At 42.1% G+C, this 20,752-nt stretch overlaps 2 protein-coding genes across 2 annotated transcripts; both read right to left on the bottom strand.

The window, feature by feature from the left end:
- Positions 1 to 1,630: 1,630 nt before the first annotated feature.
- On the bottom strand, positions 1,631 to 10,191 carry mrps27 (mitochondrial ribosomal protein S27). Its single transcript, XM_084551897.1, has 11 exons — positions 10,109 to 10,191; positions 9,748 to 9,825; positions 7,995 to 8,065; positions 7,814 to 7,872; positions 7,122 to 7,236; positions 6,514 to 6,592; positions 5,288 to 5,403; positions 5,027 to 5,129; positions 4,757 to 4,899; positions 3,093 to 3,254; positions 1,631 to 2,038 (listed from the first exon to the last, which is right to left on the bottom strand). Exons 1-11 carry the CDS (start codon positions 10,179 to 10,181, stop codon positions 1,790 to 1,792), a joined length of 1,248 nt encoding a protein of 415 aa, XP_084408023.1. The 5' UTR covers positions 10,182 to 10,191; the 3' UTR covers positions 1,631 to 1,789.
- A 3,609-nt stretch (positions 10,192 to 13,800) lies between these two features.
- On the bottom strand, positions 13,801 to 19,969 carry znf366 (zinc finger protein 366). The gene is made up of 6 exons (XM_084552131.1): positions 18,902 to 19,969; positions 18,652 to 18,819; positions 18,147 to 18,297; positions 17,428 to 17,619; positions 15,597 to 15,771; positions 13,801 to 15,516 (listed from the first exon to the last, which is right to left on the bottom strand). Exons 1-6 carry the CDS (start codon positions 19,918 to 19,920, stop codon positions 14,921 to 14,923), a joined length of 2,301 nt encoding a protein of 766 aa, XP_084408257.1. The 5' UTR covers positions 19,921 to 19,969; the 3' UTR covers positions 13,801 to 14,920.
- Between the last annotated feature and the right edge of the window lie 783 nt (positions 19,970 to 20,752).

The raw sequence follows: 20,752 nt of genomic DNA, 5'->3' as shown, positions 1-20,752 counted from the left end.
TTGCGGAGTGAATCTGTGAAGTATAAGCTACAAGGTGAGAATGGGAAGCGTCACTTTCTCTTCTAATTCTTATTTAAATGACAGAAAAAACAAAAGAGTGCCCTTCAGCAAGGCACCTAACCCTTTAAACTGCTCCCCTGGCCCACTGCTCCAAGTGGATGGGTTAAATGCAGACAACAAATGTCTGGTATGTGTACCAATAAAGCTGATCTACATTTAAAATAAGTCTGTATTTAAATTAACGTCAGCAATTTAAACCTGCAGCAGAGATGAAACCATGCATGAGCCCCCTGAACTCACTATATATATAACCTTTAAACAGATTTTGCTTTTTTATTTAGTTGCTCTACATTTTTTCTTTTTACACATGAACTTGCATTTTTCATGCCGATTTAATTTGCACGATTATAAAGTCAAAACTGTTTTAAATGATTTATTTCCAAGCTCAAAATCTCATCAACTTGAATGCTGCAATCTGAGGTCCTCCTAAGGTGTTTGCTGTGTCTTATTGTTAGAAATGCATTTGCAAATCATATTATTTTGGGTGAGCGCTGTGTTAGTTACATCCCTGTGTATTCTGGAATATAATGAGCACATTTTCTACAGTGCAATTTTAATGCAACCCAGCAACACAGTTCTTGCACATTATATCTGTGTGTTCGTGGGTGCCAGTGTTTAGAAATGACAAATCTCTGTTAAAAAAAATAAAATAAATCAATGATCGTGGTTCAGCTTGTTTTAATAAAGTCATCAGTGCAGTCAGCTTCAAGTGAGTACCCTGAGAAGAAATGTTTGCCTCGGTTGTGGCTTCAATAAGGCTCAGCTTCGGGAGGGTGGTTAGAAATCCGTGCTGTGACATTTAGGAGGGGGGGGGACTAAAAATGTAATAATGATATTTAACAATATTAAGAAAACATTGCCTGCGTGGAGAGTCGCTCTCAGGAGAGCAGCCAGCAAGGAGCCCTGCGATCACAATGGTTCTTGTTTCAGCGTTTTGTGCTGCTCATTCATCCTGGGCTGCATACCAGGTTGTTTCCCAAGATCATGCTCTGAATACTGAATAGCGGCAACATAATGTGGAATGAATGCATTATGTGCAAAGCCACAACAGCATTTTCTTCTCACAAGATCTATTATCTTATCTTTCTGCAATCCAAACAATCCAGGCTTCACTGCGTTTGTCAGTTGGCATGTGTCGCTGACTTTGCAGTCTCTTGTAGTTTTCGTTATTAGCCAACACTGAAGGGATTTGCATGTCTGTTGTTACCCTTATCTGGATCTAAGCTGCGTGATTTATGTTGTCCTTTGTAAACGGAAAGGTTTCTGCCTGTAAATGTACTCCCTCCAAAGAATTTGGGTTTCCGTAGATTGGCTATCAGCTAATTCCTCTGTGATTTACCCCCTTTCATTTCCCCTGTGGGAAAAACTTCCAAAGATGCTTTTGACAGACACAAAGACGAAGAGAGGAAAAGGAGGGGGAGGATGTGATGGTACAATCCATCCCCAGCGCTCCCTTCTTTTTGCTTACATGAGGTCACTTGTCCATCGGGCTTAACAATCGATGTGTCCATGATGATATCATCCCATAGTCCACAACAGAAAAACAATAAATGTGAGACAGAATTTCTTATACAAATGGACATCTATTTTATTTTGACAGCATATTTGTATAAGCCCCACTCACAGAAACAGAGCAGCACTTTTCACAGAAGCACACAATAACTGATATATACAAAAGGAACTGATGACACGTTTAATATGTTTGCATTCAGCTCCATCCCTGGAGTTTCTACACCTGCTGAGCTGCAGCCCTGGCAGCTAATCGCTGTTGTTTCTCCAGCTCAGCCTTCTCCCTCAACTCCTTCTCTCTCTGGATCAGCTGTCTCTTCTCGGACTCCCAGGCCCGCACCCTGCTCTCGTACTGCTCCAGGTCCGCTTTCTCCGCAGCAGCCAGGTTCTGCTGGGCCAGGGCGGCGACTAAACTCTGGAAGGAGGCAGGATCCACTTTACCCTGAGACTCCAGTTGGCTGCTCAGTTCCTGGTGAGGTGGGGATACAAGGAAAGGTTGAAGGCTCGTGGGAAAACCCTCAGAATCAGCAAACTCTGCTCAGTACATTTCAAACTGCTCAAGCTTCTCTTCTCATTACTTATTCCCCAACAGCGATTGTAATTACTCCATCAAATCTCTTAAGATTTCAATGTTTGGACACATATTAGAAACTATTGTTTATCAAAGGGCCTTCAAAGACAGGTCCTGTTCTGGTCAATTATCTAATACTAAAGTCCCACACCAACGTCTAATGAAACTAATGAAACTGATCATACCTTAAAAGCAGTTTTTGACCATTATTAACAGCTATGAAACCATCCACATTCCAGCTAACGGTTTCACATTATGTCACTAATCTACAGGTGGGGATAACGCGTCTAAAGCGCTAATGCACTGACAAAGGCAGGAAAGAAGAAGAATGCAGGCTGAGAAATGTGTGAATGAAAATGTATATGAGGAAGGAAACGCATTAAACGCGACCTCAAAGCATCACTGAACACTGAATCCATACTGAAAGTTTGTTTTTAAGAAAGAGCAACTTTATAAGTTAAATGCACAACAGTGCTCCGACCTGACTGTCGTTCAGGTCACTGTTGTAAACCGTTCTCCAAAGCACAACACTGCTTTGAGACTGAGAAGAGATTTGAATCTCTTCCTTGATTGTGCGTTCAGGTTTTGTGCAAAGGTAAAAACTACAGGAAGACATTTAAATCCGTCACTTTAAAAAGTGAAATGAGATTTATTGTCCAAGTGCACGTGCACTCCCTCTGCATTTAACAGTGAAGAGTAGTGAGGACAGGTGGAGTAGTGGTCCTTTAATATCGAGAAAATCTGAACTACTGACCCTTCAGTCCCACGCCCACTTCTCTAACCACTAGTCCACAGTTCCAAATAAACATTGTGCTGCTCACACTTGACTTGCAGCCCCAGACAGGACAGGAAACACCGTTTACACGTGTTTACTGGCTCTCCCCGACAGGGAAAGCTGAGGTAAATTCAGCTGCAAGAAAACCAAACCTGCTGTGCACGACAAAACACCCACCTTGAATCTGCTGACGTACTGCGGTAGCTTAGCCTGTTCGACCCGGTCTTCCTCATCCAGAGCGTCTTCCTTCTTGTTCTCTTCACCCCCTGACTCCTCTCCAGAAGAGTCTGTGTCGGAGGTTGAGGACAGGTCCTGCAGCAAGTCATTCACGTAGTCCAGCTGAAAAATCGGGGAAATTAAAGTCGGGCATGTGGAAAGATTTTTATTATTTACCCCGTACTGACACAGCTCTAACTGCCTGAAAAGTATTTTTGTTGTGAATAAATGTTCAATATTTTCAACTTCTTTTAAAAGATACGGTTTCTTATTTGAATGATTGCAGAACAGATATGACGAAAGAGGCTGAACACCCTCCCTGGACACTCGCCTCTTAATCTTGCGAAAAGGTAAGATTAACTGTGACCTGAGGCGGCAGTCAGCAGCACCTTCATTTGAGATGTAATATTTCTTCTCTGTCCTACAGAGTTATCTTCTCCGTCTACGTTATTGCTCTGCCACTGTCTGACACCAGCCGCTGTTTAGTGATTCTCCCAGACGTCCTCGGAGCTCCAGGCTCTCTCCAAAATCTCATTAGACGTGCACAAAGCTGAACTATTGAACTGGACAGCACAGGCCGGATTAGAGGCGCTACAACCGACTGAGCATACGTGCATATATGTAAAAATAACATCAATATGACAGCAGGTGTGTTCTATGTCAGCAAATGGAGGCTGTGTGAGCCATACAGCCCTCATGAAGAGCAACAGACATCTTTCTATTGTGTGTAAGGCTGTTACGCACAATCGCAGTCACAGTGCGGCTTTTTTTTAAGTTTTAATTCTATTTACAAGAAAGTCTAAACCAGATCAAACTTGCAGCAATAACTGAGCACTTTTGGGAAATGCACCTGTTTGACGTCAAAGAAGGCAGGGGAGAAGGTCGATTATAGGGGTCTTAATGAACGCAGTGAGTAACACTGACTGGCACAGCTTGGTTTTTCTGTCAATGGTTTTATTATAAACCGTACTTTTATGAATACAGAAGGTCAACGGTGTGTCATGCAGGGCTCTATTTGTTGGTGTATTTTTCTGTCTGTGTGTATGAATTGATATGACTGAAGCATCTTCTTGTTCAAACTGTGCATCACTTTCATTTTGGGATAATAGATTTGTTTTAAGACGATGCTAACCAGAGATGAGCAGCCACATCTTTTTCTCTCTCTGTGCTGTTTCTGACACGGTGCTGATTCTTTTTAACCCAATGTCAACTCTCACATTGCATGGATTACAATCCAGGGATTACTCCTGGATTTAGAATTGAGCTAGTTTTTTTACTGCAGCATTAATATAAGTGACAGAGCAAAAGCTCAATGTCAGGACAAAAGCTGATCACTGATCTGCTGAATGAGGCCAGTTTTGGGACTTAACACACCTTGGTTATAACAGCACTAGTCAGCATTAGTCACACGTTCAGTAGTCCACTGGATTTTGTTTTTATGAACTATTTTGTGCAAGGCACATTTTTCTATTAACAACTTGTGTTTTACATTTTTAACAGCTTTCTGAGTAATAAACTCTTGCAGCCCTCATGTCTCTGCAAGAATGTTTCCTACCGATGACGTTTTTCACAGATTTCATTGGGAACATGAACCCAATGAAATCTGTGAATTTCTGTGCCCTTACCGTGTCTTTGGACAGCTTCACATCACCAGAAGCAAGAGCCACTTTCTCCATGACAGCCAGTGCTTGGCCCAGATATCCTCGAGCCCAGAAGAGAGGCATCCCTTTGAACACGGCATGTATGCCCTTTAAAATCTCCACCTTGCCTGGATGTGGAAGAGGGAAGACAATTGATGCGACAAGCAACATAATTAAGAATGCTGTATAAATCCATCACAGTAAAACAAAAAAACTAAACAAGAGCACTGAGGTGGAACTAACTCAAATACACACCAAGGAGAGCGTTGCCAAGAAGCTGAGCGCTGTGGCCAATGGTGTTATCCTGTGTTACGCCACAGATAAGCAGCGATGCCCCCAAAGCCCGCTCCTCTGACACCTCAACACACAGAGGAACAAACAGTTTGTCAACCCCTTCAGTAATATTCTCACCGTGTTGAGTTTCAGGCATCTGTTTTTCTCAAATGAATGCATCACACTTTTGACCAAGAATATTTAGTAGTGACGCCTCCTGTTTCAGGAGGCTGTGTCACTCACAGAGAGCTGTGGTTTGGTTGCTAGGTAATTTCCTAGAGCGTACAGAGACAGGATCTGAGTGGAGGGAAGGTCGAAGGCCTCCTGAAGCATCACCTCTTCAACCACAGAGCACGCACCTGTACAATTACAAAAAAAAAACTCAATCACGGCACGCATTTTTTAACAAATAATATCCAGAAAGCTTCGGGCCGTCCTGTTGGGTGCCCCATAAACTGAGGCTACATTTCTACCTGGGGTATTTGCTGATTGCCCCCTCTCTGTCACCCATTCTGTCTCTTTCTACTGAGAAACTGTCCAATAAAGGTCAAATACATAACTCACAGAGGAAAATGTGTGTTTCAACCTTTTATTTTACACAAACCTGTGTAATTTAGTAGCTTATTATGGTCCCTTTACACTTTGATATTTTGCTTTTTTTATTGAGGCCTCAGGCAACAATAAAAGCTGTTTTTGTTGCAATATTTGGAATATTTGAATAGTTTTTAGATAAACGAATGATCACAAACAGAAAGTCTTAGCTAATGATGGGTAAAAAATGATTAAAAAGATAAAAGTGGTAAGAAGCTGACGTGTCTAACGTCTATCACCTCTAGTGTGGTCGGAAAACACGATCAAATCTCACCACAATGCTGTCAGTTCAGTTGAGTGAACGCAAAATATCAAAAGTGTTAACATCCTGTTTGAAACAGGTGATACTCTCCTGGCTGTGGATGTGTGCCGCTGAACTGAGGGCATGTTGCAAATAAAAAGTAAAAGTGCTGTTTGTTATGGATGTGTAACAGATAAATGATTGGGCTGACATCTAAAACATTTTTTTTCAATGGCACGCAATCTACCCGCACTACCTTCGCAATCGGCGTAATGGGCACCCCTGCTCTAAGATAATTCAACAATATCAGATTTGACAGGCAGTTGTGAAGGTGTACAGCATAAACACTAAACAAATCATGTTATCAAATGCAAACCACATTTTCAGCATACCAACTCTGCACAACTACTGTACTGTTTACTCTCTAATGTTTTTACAGGAAAAACAATCAGGCTTCCCCTTTACCCCTGTCTTTTACAAACAAGGAAAGAAATGTTTGAAATACGTTTTTAGTGTCTGTGCCCATTCGTGGCAGTGTTCAAAGTCAACAAGAATGTGTTCGGAAACCTGCAAGGTATACTTTACTTTAGTCTGTGTGAATGTTGTCCTTCCCAAACGATTTACTGAAAACACTTACTTTTAAAGTCTCCATCTTTAATATAAGAATCTATGAGCAGGTTGAAGGTGAAGTCGTCTGGAAATATTCCATACTGGACCTGCAAACAAAAAAATGACATGTATGAAAACATGACTTCTTACAGTGTTTACCCTACATGATTAGATGGCGCGTATCACACACAATGAAGCCTCACTGACACCAGGACCTCTTGTGTCATATTATTTACACGCGTCGAAGGCGCGCACTCCACTTAGCACTTTAGCATTATGTATACACGTCAGCGGCTAGCTGACGTCTCTGCTTTTGGAATAATTCTGTAATGCTCAAAATACTACAGCTCAATCTAGAGCAGAGCAGATACAGGAGTGAAAATGTCAAACATGCTTCACATCATTTGTGCTGCTCACATCAGTTTGAATATATGCAGCTGTGTGGTTAAGATTAGATCAGCAGTGACTCAGACTCACAGCTAACTGTAGCTGTCAGCCTACGATCAGAAGCCTCCGGTCAGATTTCCTCTCTGATTATAAAGATGAGCCTCATCACTGACCACATAATCCTCCAAAACATCATCATCTACTTTGCTGTCTGAATAATAAATCGAGAAATTATACTCTGCTGCGTACCTTGTTTTTCAGCGTGTGGAGGGCCTTATCTCTGGCCCCGTATTCTAGACACTGCCTGATCCAGTCGTGAATGGTATAGCCTCGCAAGTACCAACAATTTGGACTGTGACGAAACCTTAAGGGGTGGAAAAAACAACAAAAACAAAAAAAGACATGGTCTCTTTACACATCCATCCATCACAGATATTATGACAAAAACGGATATGAGGAGGAGAGGAGACGTCACATGATAAGTCTGTCACTGAACACAGGAGAAGAGCAAACATCAAACTTGACAGCTTTATCCTGAAAATCAGTCGATGAAATGAAGAGTCAAAACACATTAAAGATAGCTGACCTACTGAAAAAAACATAACCACTGCTACTTACAAACCTCCCACAGCGGAACTTCAGTGTAACTTCTCGATTATGAAAATGAATTTAACTTGAATAAGGGTGCAATTGGAAACATACTAAATCTTGTAATTGCGAGAACGGCTGCAGATTCCAGAGGAAGGAGTAAACAGGAAAGGTCTGGAGTTGCCTCGAACAAAGAAAAGCATGTGACTGAACAAAAACCAAAACAGACAAACTAAACAGACAATTCACTCCAAGAAAAACACATAGGTTGGTACCACAGAAAACAAGGAAGCAGCAGATAGTGGATACAGAAATTAAACTGATGCAGACGGAGTAAAATTGGCTCGTCGTACTTGTAAAGGTAATACTCCGCTTGGTCGACCTCCTCTCTAGATGATATATTTTCGACAAACTGAAACACAAACAGAAAATACAAATAGTTAATAAAAGAAATCACACCAGCTGCCATGAAATTCAAAATTTACAACAAACAAATAATTAAATACAGAACATTTAAATCTAGATGCAGCTCACCCGTGACACAGTCAGAGAACTAACTGGGAGATTCTTCTCGTACGTCCTGTCCATAGTGGCGGCCAGTGTAGCTGTAAGTTAAAAAGTGTGTTTCATTAAGTCATCTAATGATTCATCATCATCTCTGATCTATAAGAAAAATCTAAAAACATAGGATAAATTATCTTAATTTAATTTAAACCATGGGACTTTGTGTGTACAAATGCCATCTACATTATTGAACTGTTACTAGTTATAAGTACAGCATGAAGCTGCAGAGTTACAGTGCCACCATGTGTTGATTGAGTGTTACGCACAGTGATAAACGTAGGACTGCATCCACCACCATTAACTAGGGTATGGCACAAGTCATTAAGTGTAACTGCAGATTATAGAAGGCTGCTATGTAAAATTAAATAAATGAAGTTTAAATAACTGAGGTTCAGGAACAGGGCCACGCCTCAAACAACCAATTACCCGCGCCTGCCTATACAGGCGAATCTAACCTCTCCCATTTGATTCGGTTCTCAAACCCCTCCACCCTCTCTTCTTCTTTACAATCTCTTCGCAGGAACCAGGGGAGGTCAAGGAGTCGATGCCTCCAGAGATATGCCCCCACCCTGAATCTCTCTCCTCGGGTTCCTAGATCCAGACTTCCAAGGATCGCCATCAGTCGCTATTCCATTCTCTTTCCCTTCCCCTCGACCGCTCCATCCCTTTTCTACGACCCCTCCATCCCTTCATCCCTTTCTCCCTCGACCCCTCTCACCCCATCCCCTCGACCCCTCTCATCCCATCTCCTAACTTGGTCAAATAAACTTCTTTGAATATCAAGAGGCATAGTATTGTTAGTGAATTATTATTAAAGCGCGTGGAATAGTGGAAAGTTTCATTTACATAATTCCAACACAAAATTGTCAAATCTGTCAAAATCAGAAGCCTGTGATGAATCTGACCACTCATTTTATACCAGCTATGTGTTACAACACAGAGTTTGCATCCTCCAAAACTAATGTATAGTCCAGAATGTGATTTCGAATCAATCTGAATAAATGATGGTCTGCTACCATCAGTACCTCTCAGTTCACATCTACACCTACTTATCTATTATAGATTTGTCCTACCACAAATAGATCACCAGTCTCTAACACACACAGACATACACTGACAGATTTTAACAGTCATATGGTAATATAGCCTCAGTTGGCATGTGTTTGTAGTTTAGGAGGAAACCCACCCAGTACTTCTTTATGTGAAGAAACAGTGCTGACCACCATAGGCAGTAGACAAAGTACACTCACTTGCCAGTTCATTAGGTACACTAGTGAAAACAAATGCTTTCTTATGTAACAATCCTGCACTAAATCCTCCTTCATGACTGTTATGATGTTCAGTTTATGTTTTAATACAGAAGGTGATTGAACTGTATGAACATTTTGAATTAAACACTAACGTCTGTTATTTAGTCTAGGCCAATGACTAAAATGGGGTTGTCAAAACACAATATCAAATATAGAAACATGTGTCAGTAGTTCAGTAGTACTACAAACCACAGACTCCAAAATGAAAACACAGAAAATCGTTGAAGAACAAATGCTGAATACCATAACCTTCATGAAGATAAGATTTACTGCAGGACTCTTAATGTTATCAGAATGTATTCATTTGCACTAGCGTACCTAATGTTTTGGCTAGTGAGTGCAGGTCCTTCAGCCCTTTTTTTTATCTGTATTGCTCATTAAACGACATGTGTAAGTCTAGTTTTAATTCTTACCCAGGTTTTGCGGCTCTTTCTCTCTCGCCTGCCACACTTTGGTGTCCGTGTAAGCTGCAGAGAGCAACCATCTTCTGGCTGTTGAGACAAGCAATCAAACAAGTTATGTTAATACCTATATTACAGGTGCGCCAGTGGGCTGCATATAACCTTAGAAAGCTTAGCTAAAGCACCCTGCGTGCTGAAACCTCAAGCTAGTTAACGTTGCTACATGCTGCTAGCTAACGGTTGGGACATTTAGCTTTAGCATGCCTAAACTCTCAAATGTGAACAGTAAACGCCACGTAAACACGTGCTCACCATGAACATATAACGAAATCAATGTTTAATTTCCTCGTAGCTATATATAAGATGTGTCTACCTGAAAGGGACGGAGATAAACCTTTAACTTTGACGGCCGCTGTTACACATCGCTTCAACACGGAGGCTGCCATCTTGGACGATACCATGTCCCAGCTCGGTTCGGGGGATACCGGCACTGGAGGGTTTTACCAAAATGGAATTAAATGAAATTAAATTAACATTTATTCGAGTTAGCAAAGAAAACTTTTTTTAAATTGTACAAACAAATTCGTGGGAAAAATGGCATGGCATCTTGTTGTTGAAATTTCCCCAGAATAGTTAGCAGCAAATATAATAATGACCTCCAGCTCACCAGCTCTAAAACCGTGCATATAGCCCAAAAATGAACATATACACAAATGAACTAATATTTACCTTTACATTTACCAAAAATTATAATAAGAAGATTAAAAAGAAGAAAGAAAGATAGAAAATACATAAAATTAACATAAAATAGAGAGTGTTAGAATATTAGAAGGACGATAGAGGGCGCTGTTTATATAAGTATAAGACAGGCCCATGAATACGCAGACACGAACGTGCAGAGGCTTCACTTTGCCCTGTGGCATCCACTGTTTATAAATCCAAAAAAGTCCTAGTTAGTCACTCAGCATCATGGATGACTGATTCCTGAAGCTTCTTAGGACATTAGATGCATCATGTCTTGTTTAAAAGATTGCAAGCAATCCCTAAAATAGTAACAGCCCCTAAAAATAAAGCTGGAAGCTACAGGAAAGCTACATAAATACAGGACAGGGCTGTAAAATGTGATGTAATTGCATATTTGTCTGTGAATAACTGGGCTCAATTCTGTCCTCTGTCAGCTCTATGTTAGTGCGCCAGTGTTTTTGTTCTCCATGATCCCTACAGGAGGACAGCCCTCAGCTATTATTACAGTAAACTCCTTGGCCAAGGGTCAAAGGAGGTGACAGGTTGAGGCTGGGGTGGGACAGTTTTGCTAAACAAAACGTGGAAGAATTTTAGCACCATCTCGTTTTCTCTCCGACCAGCAAAACAGGAAGCCCACACCTGAGATGCACGAGATAGAGAAGTCAAAGGAAGTAAACATTTTTACGAGAACAGCTATCTTTTCAGGAATAAACTACAAATGCACTCTATCAAGTTGCTCTGTTGTTGGGAGTTTTGCCACCTCACTGTGTCCTTTTGTTTAAAATGTTAACATCACTTCGAAAGGCCATACCAAATGAATCGAAATTTCCTCAAAAATCCCAGACTTGATCCAGCACTCCTCTCCTCCTCCAGAAAAAAGAAAAAAAAAAGTTTGTGGTCCAGTGATGCAAAGAATTCAGAAGTATTTGTTTTCAGTACCTCAGTTACGGGCATCCCCTGTCTGCTTCTTCCCTTTTCATTTCACATTATTTTGCGTTATATGACATTGGCGCAGGTAGATGTGACATAAATACCGCACATTGTCTACACAGAATGACAAGGCATTTTGGAGGCAGTAGGAACAGAATGTGGTAGCCAGTAAATATGTATTGTTATATTGCATCGGTGTGAAATATAACATCGCTTCATCGCAGTGCTTTGGCAGTATTATGCACATAATGAGTTTGAGTTTTATTGATAAGTTACACCAGACCACATAGATATGATGTGCAGAAAGATGGAAAAATCCCAAAGAGGATCTCATTAGTCACATCAGTAAAAAACAAGAAGATAACAAAGTACACAATTGTGCCCTGTATGAACTTATGACATTAAACAGGTCAGATTTAACAGTTTGGTCGTCCAGAAGCAAACATTATGTGACTTTATGAAGTTTTTATGAAGCAACAGGGCAAATTAGTTGCAATGATTTGACTGTTTCAGAAAGGGAATCAGGATAGTGTGAGTCTATAAACACCACTATTTATGGTCAGTATCGGTTAACGTGTTATATAATTGTGCAGCAGGATGTCCATCAGAATTTGGCAGAACAGAGCAACGCAATGTATATTTTATTTCCAGTGAAAACTGAGAATATAAGCCAGTCCTTACAATTCAGCTTGACACAAGACATAATAATAATAATAATATTTTTTCCTTTATTAATTGGGAAATTCTTTCTCCAGATTGGACCCATCCATTCGTTAAAGCAATATGTGTTTGTGTACACTCGGACCAGTGGGCTGGCACCTCAGGCATGGACATGGGGGGGATGCAAACCTGTGACCCTTCTGTCCCAAACCTGCTTCTTTAACAGCTGGAAGGGTAAATTGACTAAGAAAGATTATAAGTAATGATAGAGAGCTCATGTGTTAGTTAAATGTGCAGATGTACACTTCATTTAAAAGCCATACATAACATTCGTACTGTACTAGACCAGAGTCATGTGAGTTTCAGACGGGCACCACCCACAGATTAAACCCAAACTCACCACTAAGAACTAAAGAAGCTGTTGGATGAGTAACGAAACATATTCAAGAAGACTGAACAAGTCCAGTTGACTTTGTTTTATCTTTATTTTTGTTCTTCAGGATATACTGTTACCTGGATGTCTGACAGCCTTTAAAGGCAACATCCATAAAATTATCTTACATGGCCAGTATTCTATATTATACATAAGCTTCTCTGGATTGTCAGTCACAGTGTTTTGGTGGGTCTGATTGTCTCTGCGTGGGCACTAAAATTACTGATTCATGAACTGCAATTCATCAGACTTACTAATGTGACATAATCTGATGGTCTTATCTTACAGTGATTAGTGTTGTCCACTGCAAAACAGGACCTCACATGATTCATTTTCCCATCAAACAAGCATTTACCTGTCTTCCTCTCTGTCTGGTTCATCTTCAGATCTTCAGTTCATGATCTCTCGGGTTTCGGTTCATTAAAAACACACAGGAGTGAAAGAATCAACCTTATGAAACACCATCTTTCATCGAGCCTCTGAGCTGTGCTCAGTTCTGCGTGTTATTCTTCTTTAGAGACGACACGTCGTGATGTGGCTGAGAGTAGCTGATTCTGGACAGGAGACGGTGATGCATCCACTCTTTGTGGTTTCTCTTGAAGCCAGCGGTTGGGATTGAAACATGTAGGTGAGGAAAGGAAAGAAGAGGAGGATGTGAGAACTTCCTCAATCTGTTTGCAGTTTCGCCCTTTGGGACAACGGTGGTCGTCACTGGTAGAAACAGAGAAGCGGCTGTTCTGCATTTCATCTGACAAGAAATGACTCTGTTTACCTGAACTGGCTTGATGAAGTGAGGTGTAACGCTTTTTCGCACAGTGTGGCTTGAAAGGCAGTTAACAATAAAATACCTTTGCTTGATTACCCACACAATGTATTATGTGATGAAGTATCTGCTGCAACTATATAATAATAAAAGAATGCTTTTTAACATTCCTTCGTTCGTATATCTCTATTTTCAGTGGGGCTTCTGCAATGAGCAGAAACAATGCTTTATTCTGAGGCATACAGACATATGAAGCCTTTGTCTGGGACACCCACTGTGTCCGTCACCGCTGTTTGATCACAACCTAAAAGAGAGAAGGGGAGAGGTGTTTTCTCTTCCTCTTCCTCTGCTTTGAAAGAGAAGCAGGGGGAGAAAGGCAAGTTTTTTTTTGAAACGCACAGAAATCATCTCTTGCTTGGTAGAGTTTCCATCAGTGTGAGCAAGCTGAGATTTAATATCAGGGCTTATATTCTTTAAACACACTCATACGGGTGTTTATGAGGCATCTACAATTAGAAACTGGAGGTTCGCTGCACAGGTTCAAGCTTTTATTATTTATTTAGCAGGATCATATCAGGTTCACCTACATTACACTGGCATACAAGAAAAAAAATCACAGACATCTTCCAATGACTGAAAGATCACATAGAAAAACAGATCACAGACCATTTACCATAAAAATAAATCAAAAAAATAATCACAGTTAATTTTACAAGTCACATTTTTTGTCTGTCACAAACTGAATCATTACACCTGGTAAATTAGAACAAAAATTACCAAATAATCTCAAAGCATGCACAATGGGTTGAACCATAACATGTTTTAATATAATAGATTAGAGAGTTAAAGCAAACACACTGCAAAATAATTTGCAAAAAAAGTTAAAAAAAAAATAAAAAAAATCTAAAAACCAAAGCTAAAACAAAGGCAACTGGACTTGTCTGACTTTCTTTAAGATGTTTCTCCACTTGTCCTAGCGGCTTCTTCAGCTCGAAATGACTGGTGGGGAGTTTAGGTTTCTATTCTGCACCTTTGAAACTGACATGTTTGGTTAAAAAGAACGATACTTACAGTCAATTCGAGGAATTGCTCAGATTAACCCGTGTGGTGGTCCTCTAATGACTCATTAATAGTCAGAATATCTAAACTCAAGATGTTAATAAGATAGACGTTAAGACTGTGCTGCCTTTGTTTTTTATCTTCAGTTTTAGATATGACCTGGATAACTGAGAATCTTCACAGACATTTGTAAAAAACTAAAACATTAAATATGTTTTTGCATTTTATTTACAGAAAAAGTCATACTTTTCCGCTCATTAATCCACACAAACCGTCTGTCAGTGGCTACTAATCATTGTATGATATGTTCTGTACATGCGGTATGCTTCACAGCTTTCAGTTCAGTTGTATTTTTTTTTGTTAATAAACATGATATGTTCGTCTTTTTTGTTTGTTTGTGCTCAGCTACTATTCTACATCCTCCATAATCCGTTGCGTTTAGAGACCTACACACTTTCCTTTCTCCTCTACATCCTCTCCATTTTCCTGTCAAGAAAAAAAAAAAAAAGCCACCTTCTCATGTCCTTTTTCAAATTCTTTGTCTTCGTCTCCATCCCCTGACCCGTAAATTAATTTATGTGCGAGATCTGGCCGTTCTAGTTTGTCTCTGCCACATCGATGGCCTCGTAGAAGCCATCTGACTGCTGGTTGCTCTCCTCTGGCTCATCTACCTCTTCTTGATGATCTTCTTGTTCTGATATAGAGTCATATTCAAATGACTGTCTACGGACTGTTTGCTGATGATATCCCTGCTCACCTAGCTCTGCATCAGATTCATAGGATGTATCTGACTGCGAGACATGCCCCTGGTTACCTCTAGGATCTATAGATTGTCCTTCTCCAGCTGACTCCCTCTCAAATGTTTCGTCTTCTAAACTTTGCTGGTGCTTTGTTTGTGTCTGCGTCTCGTCAGGAGAACCCTGTCCCCTCTCCTCAAGCTCTGGGTTGTACTGGTCCTCCCCCGCTGGCTCGTGTTGGTCCACCTCAGGGCTGTACTGGCTCCTTCTGTACAAGCTCTCCTCATCCTCCTCCTGACAGGAGCTTCCCGGGACACTCTCGCCATCGGACTGTGAGAGACGGAGGCTGGGCATGCCCGGGGGCTTCTGGGAAAGGTCGAACGGCTCCTCTTGGCTGAAGTGGGTGAGGAGGCCCATTTGAGTGGACAGGCAGAACCGCCCTCTTTGCCGAAACACTGGAAACAAAGAAGAAAATTAATTACGCAAGCCAGTTGTTTTACTTCAAAAAACAACGTCATCACAAAATCATTTTTACATCTTTCATCCAGCCCTCGGTCCATGACCCCATGTTTGACCTTCATGTGTCTGGTGAGGTTTCCCTTCAGCGTGAACTTGCTCGGGCAGTAGAGGCATTTGAAGGGTTTGCTGTCTGAGTGGAGATGCATGTGGCCCATAAGGTTGTGCATCCTGTTGAACTCCTTCCCACAAAGCTGGAAGACAAGAGAGAGAGAGATAGGTGCAAGGCCAGGTAAGTTCTCTTCAGAAATTGAGCAATTTTTACTCAGCAACATTAACAGCAGTGTATGCAATGTTTTCTGAATGGTTGATGCAAGGTTCATTGAAAGGAGTCACAGCAAGCTGCACGGGAGGAGTTTCAGATTACCCCTATGTTTACACTTTTTGGTACTTTTTACACAGTTTCTGTATGGATCAACCATTTTCTTGACCTTGAGACAGAGCCGTGTTAGCCGTTTCCACCGATTTCCGGTCTTCATGCAAAGATAAACTAACCTGCTACCGCTGCCTGCAATGTCATGTGTACCAAAAAGTTCCAGGAAGCGAATGAGCACATTTAAACAAGCCATTTAACCGAGGAGAACTATAGATGATCAGAAAAAATGTATGCAAAGAACTTTTAAATTCATTACAATATTACTGAAGTAGAGCGAACAAAACTAATTTACAAAAAAAATATATTAGAGAGTGAAATATTTACATAAAAGTGTTTCTCTGAAATGCAGGAGAATCAAATTTGTAAGAAGCATTAACTATGGATGCTCAAGGCACCTGAGTACATTACATGAGCAAATACACTTTACCCTACTCAACTAGTCGCTGTAGTAAACAACATGTCTGGCTTCATAAACAATAGGGCAACACCAACCATCTTTGTTTCTGACAGATCTGCTTTGTTGGATGACTAATTTTCTCAGAATGCCGAGTTGTAGGGCGCACACGTAATCATGAATGAATGTGCAGGCATTCAGACGCACATAGACACACGCCCTTTGTTCCTCCCTCTATCCTTATTTTCCTCCTTTCCTCTGTCTTCCCCCCTCTCTCTCACCCCCGACACACAAACACACACACACACACACACACACAAGAAAAACAGAAAGAGTGAGACGGAGTGAGAGAGAGAGAGAGAGAGGGAGAGAAAGGAAACAACACTGAGACAGGGCCAGGAGGAGAACAGGGAAGGGCAACTCCTGCGCTGTCCTTCCTCTGCATTCTTTTTTATTAGGGTGGTCCTTTCCTTCAGGAGGAGAGAGGGACTGTAAACTGTCCAAGAGGACCGTGAGAAAACAGGAAGCTCCCTCCAGCAGCAGAGAAAGCGAGATGAAATCTATTTGCGGGCCCTGTTCTCCGGGGAGGCTGGGGGGCCATTGTTAGAGAGGCAGTTTGTGCGGCGATATCCTTCCTATGGACAAGGAGGCTCCCACTCCCATAAGCCTCTCTGCTATCTGGTCATCGTCTCAGACCTCGTACCAAACACCAAGGTCAATACAGACAGAAAAGTGGGGAATGTGTTGAAAAAATAAAACAGCTGCTGCTAAAAATTACAGGTCTGGTTCCTGGCTGGGATTATCAATGATTAAGATTTGGTTAATTTCACTTAAGGGCTGCATAGGTAGACGTAGTGCATTTACCCAAACATGCAGAGAAAATCGGCCACTTAAATTTCAGGTGGACTCTATCTAATGCAGAAACACAAGAGCAGTGTTGATCATCACATCTAACTCTCTGTGCAACAAAGTGAATTTCTCAAAATGTTGAACTACTCCCCTAATCAGTGGAGAAAAGAGGAAATGAAGGTCTGAACACAACCCAAAGAGCCACAACCCGAAATGCCAAATTGCACCAACCTTGCATTTGTAGGGCTTGATGTCCGAGTGGACGATCATGTGGGCCTTGAGAGTCTGCTTTTGGACGAAACTCTTGAAGCACATGTGGCACTGGTAGGCCCGTATGTTGGTGTGGATGAGGACATGGCGCTTCATGTTGGCCAGCAGGGTGAACTCGCGGCCACAGATGCGGCACTTGTGCTCCTTCACCCCCTGAAGACAGAGAGAGTGAATGTGGAAGCAGCAACGTCAAAAAGACGAGATGTTCTTCTGCTTAAAATTCTGGTTTGGTTCAGTTTCCACCGGTATCAAACATGCCAGGCAGAATTTAATTTCACTTTCATTTAGACTGCCTACATTTCATGCAATGGTCCAATCATAAAAGCACAAAAGTCCTGGGTTCAAGTATCAATCAGTGTCAATATGTGCGCATCTAATGCCTTGAATCTAAAGCATATATATAGGAAAATAAAATGAAAACGGGAAGCTAAAGGGTTAAAAGTGGCTCCAGGAGCCAGAATTATAGGGGGAAATTGCTTTGAGACAGCTGCCAAAACAACCTGTTAGGCTAGTGTCCAAACTATTTCAGCCATCTTCATTATGTGATCGAGGAATAAAATGTTTTGCTACGATAACCGGGTTTACTGCCAGAAATTTGTGTTTTTGAGTCCAGCCCCTGTCAAAAGAAACATTGACGAAACTTTGCATTTGTGTTTCTCCTCCTTTTGTTTTCAACTTACTTTGTGAGTGAGCGTGTGCTGTTTCAGGTGGTGTGACTGGATGAACTCCATCCCACACTCGCTGCAGATGTACGGTCTGATGTCTTTGTGTTTCATCATATGGTTCTGAAGCTGGCTTGGATACTGGAAAGTCTTCTGGCACTCTGCACACCTGGAGAAAGAACAGACAATTTCCTATTCAGCAAATCCAGTACAAAACCGAAGTATCAAAACAATAGTTTAGGAAATGCATGTGCACGTTCTTGCTGAAAGACAAGACAGCTCAGTTTTCTGTTGACAAAATCAATGGTTACTGCCATTAGCATGTTAGCTTAGCAAACCGTCTAATTAACATGGATGATCTAATTTGTTTAATCCATGCAAAAAAATTGTGTAAATGCAACGAGTTACGGTTTGCAGGGGTTATATGCTTCCTAAACTAAGCTAACTAGTGATAGAAGAATATAAACTACCAAAAAAAAAAACAGCTCTAGATTAACTCTCATCAATGGACAAAGGGTTTCACCTGTACAGGGTGGGGCCACGATGGACAGTCAGGTGTCTCTTTAGCTGGGCCAGCGTGGGGAAGTCCAGACCACACTCCACACATATGTTCTCCTGCCCTTTTTCATGTTTCAGCTCATGGGCGCGAAGCTCGCTGGGATAAGCGAACCCTCTACCACACACCCTGCAGCTGGAGGTGCAGATAAAAGAGCATATGAGAAGGAAAATTCAGATAAAAGATAGCACGTAATGCACTGCTACAAACTGTCTACCTGTACGGCTTCACGTCACTGTGTTGCATCATGTGTCTCTTCAGGTGGCTGGTCTGGGTGAAGGCCTTGTGGCACACCTGGCACTTGTGGGGCCTCATGCCCTGGTGTGTGAGCAGGTGTGTGTGCAGGTGGCTCAGCTGCTTGAACAGCTTCCCACATAGGTGGCACCCGTGTGGCTTGATGCCGTTGTGGCCCAGGATGTGGGTGACCAGGTTGTACTTGGAGGTGTAGGACTTCTCACACATGCGACACTTCCATCGCTTCTGATCCCCGCCAACGTCCACGTAGTAGCTGTCATCTACGTGAACACTGAGACCGAGCTTCTCAGCGCTGGTCGACCCGCTTCGAGGGCCGCCATCACGGGTGCCATGACTGGAACGGAGCTCTTCCCGGGGGTAGAAAGCGCCAGGGGAGAAGTGCATGACAGGCCCCGGCATGAAGAAAGGGTATGGAAGAAGGTTGTGGTGGAGAGGTGGGAAGAAAGGAGGGTGGAGAAGGAGAGGAGAGGGAGGCCAAACAGGGGAAGGACTGAGAGGCTCCTGTTTCACCTGCACAGGTAAATGCATGCCTGGTGATCTGTGATGAAGGTGCAGCCTGTTGAGCTCAATCATGCCAGGAATGGGTTTAGGACTTGGGGAGGCAATGGGGTGAGGTGGGCGGGAGAAGGGGATGTGGGAGAGGTCCACTGTCTTCTTACTGCTGCTTTCGTCCGCCTCCTCTGCCTCTCTGTCGGGAGACTCATCTCCCTCTGCGTCCACTTTGAAAGGAGTTCTTTTGCGTTTTTGGGATCCTTCCTTTTGAGAGTAACTGGGGCCGAGCATGGGATAGAAAGCAGGTGGGCTGAATGCACTGTAGGTGTCTGTGGTGGGTGATATGCTGGGGTACCTGGGAGGGGAGAATTTAGGGGGTGTGATATAGAGCGGGGCTGGGCTCAGATAGAAATTACGGTGAGGCACTCTCAGCTCATCTCTGACACGAGGATTCCTTCCCGGTATGAAGTTTACTCCTTCCTTTTCCATCTTCTTCCTGTGTCCAAAAGAGAATAAGAAGTGGTTACACTTCCATAGTTACAGTGGTGGATGAAGGATTCAAACAGTACAGCAAGTATATGAATCAAAGTCAGTCTACAGAGCTTGGCAAGTACTAGCTTACGAAACCTCTGCAGCTTGCTGCACATCATGTTGTGGTGACGGCAAATGCGACACTTGCTTGTCACTGTTTCGTCTCCTTGTTTCTTTCCATGCAAGCTTGTCAGTGTGACTTGACTCACGGCATAAATTGGTGCTGCACTGCCAAAATGTAAACTAGTCAGGTGGAAGTCAAAGTTAGCGCTCACTCATCCCCCAATAGGTCATTTCCCTTACAAAATGCAGTGAAGTGGAATTATCAGCTAAACAAACATGCAAGTGAATGCGTCAAATTTTCAAAGTGAGTTCATTTTTTGAGTAAATTTGCTTTCCACTGCTTGGTTATCCTTCCAACATCAGTAGCAGCCACGTCATTTGGAGAAAGAATAGACGTAAGCGCATCCAGTGACCCTGCGTCTAGTTTCTATTTATGACACGAAACTGTTCCTCTGAAGATTCCCGTGGAGAGAATGCAACCGGGCACACGCAGAGCATGGTGTCGACACCCACACCTTTTCAGTGCTCAACCTGAAACCTTTCACTTCTTCCTTTCTCACAGATCTCCTCCTTGCCTGAAATTAGGAAGTCCTCTGTGAAATGTTCACCTCTACCTCCTGCACACTTTTCGCTTCTCCATCTTTTTTATTCTCTGCTCTGTTCATCTTTTTTGTTTTGCACTGATAGCCAGGTGGAACTTCCCCTTTTTCTCCAACACCAATATTGT

This window comes from Chelon labrosus, assembly GCF_963514085.1.
Source record: "Chelon labrosus genome assembly, chromosome: 9".
Classification (NCBI taxonomy): Eukaryota; Metazoa; Chordata; class Actinopteri; order Mugiliformes; family Mugilidae; genus Chelon; species Chelon labrosus.
This window is presented reverse-complemented; position numbering and strand designations above follow the sequence as displayed.